General features: G+C 44.2%; 1 protein-coding gene across 1 annotated transcript in view; it reads left to right on the top strand.

Moving 5' to 3' along the window:
• The first annotated feature begins 1,639 nt into the window (after positions 1 to 1,639).
• The window catches only part of EXD3 (exonuclease 3'-5' domain containing 3), a 156,435-nt gene continuing 144,978 nt past the window's right edge, over positions 1,640 to 13,096 (top strand). Inside the window, exons 1-4 of the mRNA XM_056860123.1 lie at positions 1,640 to 1,676; positions 9,501 to 9,565; positions 10,347 to 10,510; positions 11,708 to 11,906. Coding sequence (XP_056716101.1) covers positions 1,640 to 1,676; positions 9,501 to 9,565; positions 10,347 to 10,510; positions 11,708 to 11,906 — 465 coding nt within the window. The remainder of the gene's footprint in view (positions 1,677 to 9,500; positions 9,566 to 10,346; positions 10,511 to 11,707; positions 11,907 to 13,096) is intronic.

Below are 13,096 nucleotides of genomic sequence, written 5' to 3'. Positions count from 1 at the left end.
ACTGGAGTAACTCTCCTTAGGAGTGCAGTGTAACATGGCTGCCCATCGTGATCTTTGAAGCTTGTAGTTGCCAGGCCTGCTCATCACCAGAGACCGGCCTCACAACTGTGGCCTGTCCCAGAGGTTGAGTTAAACCACTCTGCAGTGCTGCCAGGCAGAGCTATGCACAAAATTGTCTGCCCCTTTGCTGAGACGCTTCTCTTCTGTCTGCACTCTCCCTCAGGCAGCCTGGAGCAATATACCCGTAGGCTCAGGTGTCAAAACAGCTGTTTTACCTCTCAGGGTTTCTTATGTAGTCTTTTTCATGTAGGATTTCTTTTTTACCAAGGAAAGGTAGAGTTGTGTGCCTCAGGAGCTCCATCACAATTTACCTCAGAGGTGGCTAACTGTAAATAGCATGCAGCCCTGTCAGGCTAGTAAATAAATTTATTTGGCCTCTTTTGAAAGCAGACTGAGGCCTGTGTTTAAAAGGCTAGTCTAAAAGGTTAGGAAACCTGTGGAAAAAATTCACAGTGCTTACAATCAGAAGTAGCCTGGCAGTTAACTGGCATCCTCTCAATTCAGAAACAATGTATAAAATTTGGAAAGAAACCATATCTCCGCATCTCACCTTAAAGTTACATCTGTAAAAAGTTGACCTTAAACATCCATCATTTACTTTCCCTACCCAGTGCAATAAACCTGTTTCTTGTTTTGAAAATCTCGGTTTTCCTTCATGGTAAATCCAGAGCAGACAATGTTAACCGGGATTTTTTGACTACGGAAAGGTAGAGTGTGCCTCAGAAGCTCCATCACAATTTACCTCAGAGGTGGCTAGCTGTAAATAGTATCAGGCACTGTCAGGCTAGTAAATAAATTTATTTGGCCTCTTTTTTAGCTGTGCTTGCTGGGGTGACGGGGAAGTGTGGTGTGGGCAGCAGCCCTCAATCCCAAAATCAATACATGCTACCATCAAGAAGACAGTAGCACTGTACTGTATGGGAGGCTTTTCCCGCCAAAAAGATATTAGTGCCTGCTTGTGCCACCCCAGCCTACCACAGTAACCTTGGGTGAAAAGTGCTTAGAATTTCAAAGAGAAAAATTGTTCACCCAAAACAGCTGTCTTCATGTTTAGGGGGCAACATCCCTCAAAGTACTAGAGAAATGACAAGGGCTGGCTACACCTTTTGTGCCTGGCTTCCATCCTGCAGACATCTGGCTGGTCACTGTTGGAAGCAGGATATTGGGCTAGGTGACTCTTTGGTGACTCTGGTGGGGCAATTCTGTGTGTTCTTGGACATAATAACTATTATAGACAAGAAAGGGCCACAGATGGCAACTACCCAAGACAATCAGCAATGGAATCTGTTCCTGACTGTGGTGGAATTTGGCTGTCAGATGCAGCAGATTAACAAAGACAGACAGATATTCCCGTTGTGACTTGCTACTGTGAGTCTCCCTGGGGCTTCTGGTTGGCTGCTGTTGGCAAGTACTGTATTGACCTAGATGGACCATTGATGTGGTCTCGACGGGTCTGTTCTTGTAACATACAGTTTTAAGAACAGTTTCTGAAATGAATTTTTTTTGTCTTTACAGAACCGAGACGGTCAGCCTCTAGCAGTTAAGCTCAGTGCCCGTTTCTGCTGTTCACCAAAGCAGGATGCTCGAGGACAGCAACCCAGTCGATGACTTTGATGGTGAGGTTTCTGCCAGTTTGAAGCCTTTACTTGTTTCTTCCACCCCTATTCTGTTAGAGAAATAGTTTGCTTTTCTTTAATGAGGCTACCATGGAAAAACTCACACCTCAGTCTAGTGCTGGACTAGTGGGGCTGGATTCAAAGCGAAGCTGAGCCCTCTGCACTGTGGAGTCCTCTTTTGTGGCTGAGCAGTGCATTTTCCAGTGGGAAAAAAGCCCTCCCTTCCCGCTACCTTATTTATTTAAAAGGAAGATGACCCTAAATGTTCAGATGACCCCCTTACAAATGTTATACACACAAAACCCAAACCTATCATTTTACATAACTCAAGCTTGTATGTGAGAGTGAGATGACCCCCCTTTTCTTGATGGCATACCTGAGGGAAAAATATCAAAATCAATCAATAAATTATGATCGTTCATAGTTTCCAACAACTTTTCAAGGGCAGCCCTATATACAGCTCATTTCAGTACCCTAACCTGGAAATTACTCGGAAAAGCGGAACAGGGTTATTTGCTTCATTTATACTCTGCCTTTGTCCCTAATGAGGACTCAAAGCAGCTTATATCATTTTCCTTGCCTCGATTGTATACTCACAACAACCCTATGACATAGGTTAGGCTGGCCCAAGGTTGCCCAGCAAGCTTCCATAGCAGAGGGGTGATTCAGACCTGGGTGTTCCTGATCCTAGTCCATTGCTCCAAACACTATGCCATCTTATACAGATGTCTTTATAAATGGACTTTAACCCCTGGTGCTAATTACCCAACGGTACTGCTGCCTGACCTAAATCTGTCTAATCCTTTATCTTGTCTTGCTGGATCCAGAGCAAAGTCTTTCTAGTCCAGCATTCTGTTGCCAAAAGTAACCATCCAGATGCTCTGAGACACTTTTGCCACTATATTATGCTTGGATATGGGTATATCACCTCTTCAGTGAGTGTAGCAGATTTTGATCTAATTCCAAACGAGCATTCAATCTATGTGCGAGTTTGCACATACATAGATCTTATTGTTGAACAAGAGTTCATAGGCCTTCCTCCCTTCCTTTCTTTCTTTCTTTCTTTCTTTCTTTCTTTCTTTCTTTCTTTCTTTCTTTCTTTCTTTCTTTCTTTCTTTCTTTCTTTCTTTCTTTCTTTCTTTCTTTCTTTCTTTCTTTCTTTCTTTCTTTCTTTCTTTCTTTCTTTCGCATTTCTATGCCACATTTGTCTCCAAAGGATTCCAAAGTAGCTTACAGATATTTCCAAAATGCAGAGCAGCAAATATAAACAATACAGTGTTAAGGAACAAACCAGAAGACAACAAATGCATCCTGGGCTGGACCTGATTAATTGGGCTGGTTAAAGCAAGTTGTGAGCTAAGGGCCAAGATTGGTTTGGCTCTTGCCCTGTGGCTAGCACCTCTGGCCATGTCCAGGCTACATACCTACAAGCAGAGGGAAGACAAATTCATCCCTGATGGTATTCAGCAGCTGCTCTTAGCAGGATCTTCTTATTTCCTCCCTTGCCAAGGCCTTTGTCTTTGCTCTGTTTCTTTAAAAATAGAAAATAGGTGCTAGGATCAAGGCTTTGTAGGAGGCATGTCCTCGGAAGACAAAATTCCAAGACTCTATGTCACTGCCACGGGGGATGGTAGCCACATGCCTTTTCTTATCAAGTGCCTTCTTTGTGTTCTTCTGGCAGTGAGGGGGCCCCAGTAGGGTGTGCTGGAAGGGGCTAGGGTTGCCAACCTCCAGGTAGTAGCAGGAGATCTCCTACTTTTACAACTGATCTCCAGCCGATAGAGATCAGTTCACCTGGAGAAAATGGCCGCTTTGGCAATTGGACTCTATGGCATTGAAGTCCCTCCCCTCCCCAAACCCCACCCTCCTCAGGCTCCGCCCCAAAAACCTCCCGCTGATGGCAAAGAGGAACCTGGCAACCCTAGAAGGGGCCCAGAAGGAGGGCCTGCTGGGATGGCTCTCAGTGGCCCTGCTCCATGGGTGTGGAATTTCTCTAATTTCAGGCTTGTAGGGTTGTTCAGGTCTGGCCCTTGGATAAGTTGGGAGTAGTAGAGTCTGGTGCTCAAGCACAATATCTTTCCTACATTACCACTGAGCAATTGTATCTTGAATGGGGCAAGAGGGTGAGATTTGCAGGCGGGTTTACGCTCTGTTTGTGTATAGGTATATAAATATTTGTATCTGTAAAAGCTGTAACATTTAGTCATAACAAAGTAAAGGCATCCCAACTGGATCAGATTAATAATCCATCTAGTCTAGTATCCTGTTTCACACAATGACCTTGGAAGCCCAGAAGTGGAGAGCAGAGGCTCAGGCTACCCCCATAGATAATCTCCAGAAACTTGCATTCAGAGGTACACTGCCTCTGAAGGTGGGGGTTCCATGTTGCTATCATTGCTAACAGCTATTAATGGACCTGTCCTCTAAGGATTTTAAATCACTTATGCTACTGGCAATCACTGCATCTTGAGGTAAAAAAAATAATCCTATAAATTAATTGAACACCAAGTGAACAAATATTTATTCAGACTTTCCTGTATGTTTTGTTTTGTTTTCCTTTAGAACACTTGTTTATTCTCCACTCATGCATATTTAATTGAGTAATTTATTATTCATATTAATTCCTACTAATTAACTAAGATATTTTTAATGGAGTAACAGCTCCAGTATATGGTGCATCGGTGTGTTTGCGTAGACCCCTTGACTTACAAAATAGCTGGATCTTTTTTTCTCTTCCCCAAGTCCCTCCCTTCTTGCATTTCTGAGAAGCGAGGAGGGGGTGTAAAGAATGTTGAAGTGTTTGCCTTTGACAGAAGAGGGGAAATTGAAGAAAACAAGAGATGTGATCCTAAGAAGCTGCTGACCTTTTTTGCTGCAACCGGGTGATATTTTTCAGCGCTTCAGGCTCTAGGGAGTAACAGCATCTTCCCGCCCCCCCTTGTACTGCCTACCCCCAAAGGAGGCTAAAGTTCAGCTTTCATGATGTTCTCACTCTGGGCTTGTGGGAAAAAGGAATGCAGCATTCCCATCATTGGGTCATTTGAGTGCAGAAAACAAGAGACTCCAACAAGCTAATCTTAGGGCATGGGGTCAGAGAAAAATGAAACATAAAACACTTTTAGGTAAATGCTTAGTGATCGTCCTTTTTTGTTTTTTTAAGGAGTGGAGGGAGCTCCACAGCACACAGGAAAGAACAATGTTAGGGTAGCATAATTTAGATTTGGTCTGAGCATGTAAAGTTCAAGGCTGGCCTTTGCAGAGGGAAATGGCAAATTTTGGATGCCTTTCAAATTGTCAATTATTTAACCTACTGTTCTGTTTTTGTTTTATTTTTCTCAAAAATGGCAGCAGGGCTCACCATTGAATATTCCCAAGGTGCCCAACAGTGCAGTCCTAAGCAGAGCTGTACCATTTTAAGCCTGTTAACTTCAATAGGCTTGGAAAGGTATAGCTCTGCTTAGGACTGCACTGCAAATGTGTTATAAGAGGACTGCTCTATTTCTGTGTTCGCTCTCCTAGCACTCTCCTCATGTGCCACTGGTTGCAAGCCAGTAAACTGTTATAGCATGGGAAGAACAAATGTATGAAGAATACGTGCACTGCTGGTGTAACACAGTGGCTAAGAGAATGGGCTGTGATCAGGAAGGTCCCTGGTTCAATCGTCACCTTTGCCATAACCTCACTCAGTGGCTGTAGGCAAGCCACAGTCCCTCATTGGTTCCCTCTGCCTTCTGCAGCATGGGATAATAATGCTAGAGCCTCCAGATTGGTGGGCTGTTTACAGTTAATTATCAGGAGGGTATGGAGACCATTTTACATGGTTTGTGAGTTCCCAAAGGCATCTGGCTGGTCAATACTGGCTAATGGACTTCAGGTTTGCTTCCTCAAGGCAATGTTACTGTAGGTGAGGTTCACTCTTTATCGACCAACAGGTAGCCATGTTGAGTGTCTGTAAGGGTTTAGCAAGGGAACTTGCCTTGAGAATGTCTGGAACTTCCAAGACCAAAAGCCATACCAGCCCACGAAGTGAACGAGCCAGGCTTGCAGCAGATGTAATCTCTCAAGGGATATTTTGGCTGAGTTCTTTGATTCTCTGCTTCGTGTTCCAAACCCCTCCCCTCCTCCTCTGACCGACTGGCCTTTGTCCTTCTCAGTCCTTCTCTGGCGTTCTGTCCTGGCTGTCCTCCCCACAAGCCGCCCGCATTAAACAATACCATTTCCAAGACAAACAGCAAATTCATTGGAAAGGCTGACCTGAGAATTTGGAGCCACTGGCTTCCTAGAATTAAAAGGCCTGGGAGCCGTTGGGCTGTCAGCCTGCCAAGCCGGAGACAATAGCTCGGGTTCCATTTTCCTCCTTTGATATGAGCTTGAATGCGTGTCCCAAGTGGGCAACAAAATGTGGACTTCAAATAGATGGGAATCGGTATTCCTGCACAGTTTGCTCTCTTCCCCTTCGCAAGGTCCAAGAAAGACCTGTTGTGCTAGTCAGTGTGGGAGACTCAAAGTGGGGCCTTATCAGCTCTGAGCCTTAAGCAGCTGAGCAAAAGGAGAGTGAAAGGTGTGTGCCCAGGCAGGGCCAGGGCTCCATTTCCTATACCAGTCTACAGGTGAAAGTAGGCCCACTGTCCTTTTAACACCATTGTTCTCACACCAAAGATGATTTCTTGAGTGGATGGATGAGCAAATGTACACATTTGCACTTTTCTGGAAGCTTGGCTCTTCCTTGCTGCATGTTTGCAAGAATTTACTGTGCCATCCTAGGCTGTCCTGGGTTGGCTTCTGCACCAAAGCGTGTTAGTAAACTGACCCTAACAGCTTCTCTGTCTCTCTCTTTAAAAAAAAAACAGCTTAGTTGAGTGTCAATAATTTTAAAGTAGTAGCTGTGTTAGTCTGTTATACTTATGCTTGAACATTTTTTTGTCAGTCTTCAAGGTGCTAATGGCCTCCTTTTTAATTTTGATGACATTTTTACTCTCATTGGTTGTGCTAATAGTAGAAGGGCTTTAATTAAAACATATTTAGGAACATTTACTATCTAGATAAAGTGGTTGGGAAATGTGATCAGACAACTGAGAAAGAATCCACCAAACTTCAGTCTGGCTTTGGTCTTGTGCCAAAAGGTGACTTGACAGTTGATACCTTAAATGACTTTTTAAAAGGAACCTTTAAAAGGATTAGATCTCTCTCTCTCTCTCTCTCTCTCTCTCTCTCTCTCTCTCTCTCTCTCTCTCTCTCTCTCTCTCTCTCATATTTAACAATTTAACAATGGTTTGCAAAGCAGTTTACAGAATAAAAGAGCACAGTACAACAAATAAAATAATTCAAACAAATCAGAAACAAGCAGCGGATATATCATCATGATGTTAAGGAGCATGTGTGCAAATTAGGAAAAAAGAATTAAAGCTTTAAAAGCGGAAAGAATTTTGAAAGCTTCTTTATTTTTGCTGATTTGAACATAATTTATGTAGCTTATTTATAGCCTACCTTTCTCACTGAGATTTACAGAGTACAGAATTACAGAGTACAGAAAAAAATATAATCGTACAGGACATCAAATGAACAATGAAATAGAACCAGGAGTACATAATTGAATGTCAATATGTGCAGCTAATGGCCCAGGCCAGTATAGTGCAAGCTGTGCAGCATGTGGGATCACAAATATACAAGGCAATGTGGTACCCCCTCCCCACTCCCTTATGAAGGCACCTTTATAAACTGTTCTGTGAAGTAGCTGATAAATGATTTAAATAAAAGAAAGCACCCAGCTGGAGAGTGAAATGTTTTTTCTCCATTTGGTTGGCAGGAATGGGCCTGGGCTTTCTTCTTGAAAAACCCGTTTAGATTTAACAGAGGCTGCAACAGGATTGGCATTTTATGACTTCGGCTCCAGTCCCTTTGCACAACTCCATTTTGCCGTCTATTATGTACAACATATGTATGAAATCCCATATACAATGGCACAGCTGTAATTGCCACGTATTTCTATAAATGTAGCTGAGATCACATTTCTTGCCTGATCTGCTGTGAAACATGACCCCTGGCTTGCATTCTGTGTTCATGCTGATGGAGAGCTTCAATGAAGCTGGCCTCAGTTTGTGAGATATGAAAGAGGTCAAGCGGTGGGGTAGAGTCTGGAGGGCTGGAATTCTGCTTTCGGTGGACCAAGCCATGATGTGCATGGTAAGGCAGGTAGAAAACTGGCCTGCTTCTTACAGAGGTGGTAAACCTATGACTGGACGGTACTACTTCAGACTGGTGGTGATGGTGGGGGCTCACATTATTGATTAAAAAAAATTCCTTTCCCTGTCATGCTGCTTTTCCACATGCAGGCAAAAGGCTAGGCTTATAATCATTATCTGTGAAACCTAGGTGTTGTGTGCAGGGAATTTTAATTTTCTGTGGAGGAGCATTCTATCATCTGAGTCCCCATCTGGATAGAATGTCTCAGTGATAAATAGGCCTTTGGAAAAATGGGGGGAAAGGAGTGAGCCAAGTGCTTGTTAGTCATCCCCACACCTTTGAATTTATTGGTCAGAATGCAGGTAAGTATGAGGAGGTTGAGATTTTGCTAAGCAATTGGGAAGGCATCTTGTTTTGTACTTTGCCAACTCCAGCTCAGGAAATTCCTAGAGATTTGGAGGTGGTGTTTGATGGGGGAAGAATTTAGGGAATGGAGGCAACTCAGTGGGGATGTAATGCCATAAAGTTGGCCCTCTGAAACTGCCATCTCCTTCTGTGTAGACTGGAGATCAGTTGTAATTCTGGGAGAACTCAAGGCTCCAGCTGGAGGTTGGCAACCTTATGAATCAACACAGCTGCAGTGTTTTCTTGGAAAAGACCCTAGGTTTTCAGTGGCAAATGGGCAGAGTGCATGTGACCAGCCCCAGTAGCACCCCCGACGACTGACACACATCCCCAAACAATCGTCAGTTTCCTGCTTGACTGACAGGAGAAAAACAGGATGCGAGAGGTGTTTATCGCAAGGAGCGAGATAAGCAGGCTCCCGGGCATTTCTAGAGGAATTCAGGAGTTTGGGTAGTCATAAAGCACGTGGTCCACAGCAGAGCAGAGCTGAAACAAAGGAAGGGCTGCACGTTGAACTATCCAAGCCTCTTGCAAGAACCACCGTCATCATCAAGCGAGTGAAGCATGTGCTTCAAAGCTTGTATCTGGAGATCCTGTAATTTTCCCTTCGGAAAAACTGGTCTGGTTCATCAAGGGCTTCTTAAGCAACTTAAAAGAGGAGGCGTGTGCACCAATACCATGTTGAGTAGCAGCCAGGGCTTGGAAAATTGAGCTTGGGGTTTTGGTTCTGCTAATAACTTGCTGCCCTGACCTAGATGGCCCTGGCTAGCCTGATCTTGTCAGATCACAGAAGCTAAGCAGGGTCAGCCCTGGTTAGTATTGGGATGGGAGACCAGACCACCAAGGAATACAAGGGTTGCTGTGCAGAGGAAGGCACTGGCAAGCCACCTCTGTTAGTCTCTCGCCATGAAAACCCCAAAAGGGTTCGCCATAAGTCGGCTGCAACTTGACCGCACTTTACACACAGACACACACAATAACTTGCTGGATGGCATTGGGCTCACCCAGTGGAAACCAAGTTTGGGGATGGGCTGGGTAGGCATTCCTGGTCCAAGCCCCTCTGACTCTGGCTAGGATTCATCAGGGTTGTGGTGGGGCCCCTGATGGTTGACATCCCACTTTGAGGAAAGAGAGGGCCCCCCTGTGGTGTCAGTGCCATTAGGCTAGAAAACACCAGTTTGTGTGTGTGTGTAGCTATAGCTGTGGATAAAAATTGCTACCCTTTCTTCTTTCCAGGTCAAGATCCATTGTCATTGCTGAAAAAACTTCAGTCTCTCTTGGCCAAGAAAGAAATGGAGAAGGTGAGACCAGTAAACAAATATTTTTAAAAATCTCCACTGTGTTAGATCTGAATGAATTATACAAATTAAGAACGTTTGTTGGAGGGGCTTTTTGTGGCTGCATAATTTTGGTTTCTTGTGGTAGTGGGGAAAGAAGCTATGTTGAACATTGATGCTCTGTTTATATCCATTTTTATAGCCATAATTAGGGCAAGGAACTTGATTCTTTTAAAATAAAATGAATAGCTTGATACTGCATGTCTCAATTTCATGCTAGATACCAGATTTTTTGTTCGGGCAAATGCAACCATGGGCACAGACACTAACAGTGCATTCCTAAGGAGAGTTACTCCTGTCTAAGCCCATTCATTTCAATTGACTTAGACTGGAGTAGCTCTCCTAAGGGATTCACTGTTAGCCTTAGGTCTGAATGGGAATAGGTGTACTTTGTGCCAAAAGCATTAACATTCCACACCAGGAAGAAAGGGGATTCTGCAACCTGCATAAATTATGCACACACAGTGTTGTTGCATGCTTTCTTTCTTTTTTTGGCCTTTTGGCATATCTGTTCACCACTGATAGTGTTATTCAGTAGCTTCTCTGGCTTCTGAGATTTCAATAGGTCTTGCTTCCCATTTGAAAATATATCTGATACCCATAAGGGTGAAACACCTGTTTTAAAACAAAAAAAGCTGAGAGAGAGAAGCTGGATTCTGCACTCAGTAGCATATCCTGTGTTCTCACAGAATTGTAGCCCTGGTTATAAGGTCTGGCTGACATATGTGTCTCTTTGTTTCCACAGCTCAGGGAGGAAATCTGGTTGGCCTTTGCAGCCTTCGAAAATCCACTGGAGTGGCTTTTGGATGTGCTGGAGGCCAGCAGTGATTGGAAAGGAAAAGGGCATTCCCTGGCATATAACATTGCCCATGAACTACAGTTCTGGATAAAGGAACACCCTAATGGCCAGTTGGTGAGTGGGCGTGCCCTGTGGCTGGGTGCAACCTGATATATTTTTGTGCCCTGGAGGCATGCCCCATTTTTATCGCATCAGCTTGTTCTTTCCCAAAGAAACGTGGGGTTTGCTATTATGAATGTGCTTGTGCGCACACATCCCTGCTGTAAGACAGCACTGTCCACATGCCAGCCATCAGTCTATGAAATCTGATGCAGGGCATACTGCCAACAGCAGGTGTGCAGTGAGGACTGCTTAAGTCACACCCTGCAGGAAGGTGAGGCCCAAGGACTGACATGGTGTCAAGAGCTTTATTAGCGGCTCCCTATCGGTTCGGGGCTTCTAATGATCAGGCTACAGGGTGGATCTCCCTAAGTGAAGACAGCCTGGCTGAGAATCCAGGTTAAGGATATATTAACTGCCCTGCAGGATCAGACTAAAAGGTCTGTCAACAGATTTTGGCTGGTTTGGGTTGTCAGTCCTTATTTGTGGTTGCTTCTGGCCCTCCTCTCCTGAGACCCCTGAAAAGCATGGAGGACTGGGGGAGGGTCCTCTTCACTGAGCTTTGTACTTGGAAGCAGATGATATTTTTTTCTTCTGAATGCTTTCAAAGCTCACTCCAGGATCAAAGAAGAGCTCTTGCCTGTCTTGGGTTTAGCAGGGTAAACAATATACTCTTACCCAACGATTGCGTTTTTGGACACCTATCCATCTAGCCCAGCATCCTCTTTCCAGTAGAGGCCAGCCAAATGCTACCGGGAAGCCCACAAACATGAAGGGCATGAAGGCAACAGTCCTCCTTTCTGTTGGCCATCCCCAGTATTGTAGTCATACTGCCTGGGAAGATGGAGGTTTCATTTACCTATTGTTCTCTACCGACTATTTGTATGCTTCTCCTGATCCATGAATTAATTTTCTTTTAAAATGCTACCAAAGCTTTAAATGGCCATCTCCCTATCTGGTGGCAGTGAGTTCCATAAATTAATTTTGTATTGGATCATGTGTCAAATTAAGGTGATGTACTTGGTGAAGAGGGAGGAAAGCAGTCATAGGTAGAAACAAGAATGAGATAAAGAATCTGAATTTTCCTTGGCTGATAAAATTTTAAAAATAAGTAGCATTGGGGCAAACATGTAGGGGTTTGTTTTCAGCTCAGGTCCCAAAAGGCTGATGCGACGCCACTCTGAGGCTGAAAAAATTGCCATGCATAGACTTCTTGAATTTCTCTGTCTGATTTCTCAGTCTGGCTTGAGGTTAAGGAAGCTCCAGTCCCGTGTGTTTCCCGTGCTTGCTCAGAGCCAAATCAACCTGCTGGACCTGCTTATCAGCATCTATCACCTGCATGATGCAGATCGCTACCACCTTCTGGGCCACATCAACCACCTTTACCATGAGGACAAGTTCAAAGAGGTGAGTCATACCCGCTTCCATGCCTCTCCCTCCTCTCCAGTTCCTAATCCTCCTGGCCCTTACCTACAATATCTCAGCGGAGGGAGCAGCCAGACCTCGCTGAAAGAGAGAGCACTGCTTTCAGTTGGCCAAAGAGTAATTAGTTCAGGTCCAGTTTTTTTAATGTGAATTGATGATTGCTTTTAATTGTGATCATGGTTTGTTGTTGGCTTTTAATGCTGTCCTTTTTAATGGTGCTATTTTTATGATGTTTTGTTATGCAATCCTCCCGGGAGGGCAGTATACAAACAAACAACTGAGTGGATAAAGCTCAGATAAACTGGCATGCTGCTGCTTCCCCATGTTGGCATTCTTACATTTGGGAAAATAAACTTGCAATATATTTTTACAGCCACTATGTGGTGGTGTTGCTTGTTCCCAGGTTCCAGAGTAGTGGTTTCAAGTTTGGAGAAATGGTAGCTCTTAACATCGGAGGTGGGAGATTCAAAGGACGAGCTGTTTTCTAGGCTCTGGGCCAATTTCTTGGGGCCTGTGCATTCAGCAGTAAACGCATCCAGCTGTATCCTCGGCTCTGTCTCGCCAGCCGCAGGAGAAGGGCTTTCTTTCCTTCTTAAAAAGAATGGTTGTTTGTAACAAAGGAGGGTATCTGATTACGAGTGTGTAACTGCGTGTCTGCTCATAATTTTGGGTAAGAGGGGTTTGGAGCATGTTCATTTGGTAAGTCCATTGCTGAAATCTCAGCAGGGCAGCAGAGTCTATGTAGGGAAAGGAGCTTTGAACAGATGCACAATTAGATTTTTTAAAATCTCATATTTCCTCCAGGAACTCATTTTATCATCACACCAGCCCAGTGAGGTAGGTTAAGCCGGGAGATGGTCACTGGTGCAAAGTAACCCAGTGAGCTTTATGGCTGAGGGGGAACTTGAAGCTGGGTCTCCCGGTTCCTAGTCCAGCATTCTAACCACTATACCACACTGTATCAGTTCACATAATAATACAAAGTGCCTAATCGTAAGTCAGAAGATTGGTCCGTCTGTCTCTGCTATCTACTCTAAATGTCAGTGGCTCTCCACACTTTCACATAAAGCTTTTCATTAGCTCTGAGCAACTGTCCTTGCATGCATACCATGTGCTCTACCACTATGCCAGGGACCGTCCATTATGTAATTGGGCAAATGTCATGTGAGAAT

Source organism: Euleptes europaea, chromosome 14 (genome assembly GCF_029931775.1).
Source record: "Euleptes europaea isolate rEulEur1 chromosome 14, rEulEur1.hap1, whole genome shotgun sequence".
Lineage (NCBI taxonomy): Eukaryota > Metazoa > Chordata > Lepidosauria > Squamata > Sphaerodactylidae > Euleptes > Euleptes europaea.
The sequence above is the reverse complement of the archived record's forward strand: the minus strand, read 5'-3'. Positions and strand labels throughout refer to the sequence as shown.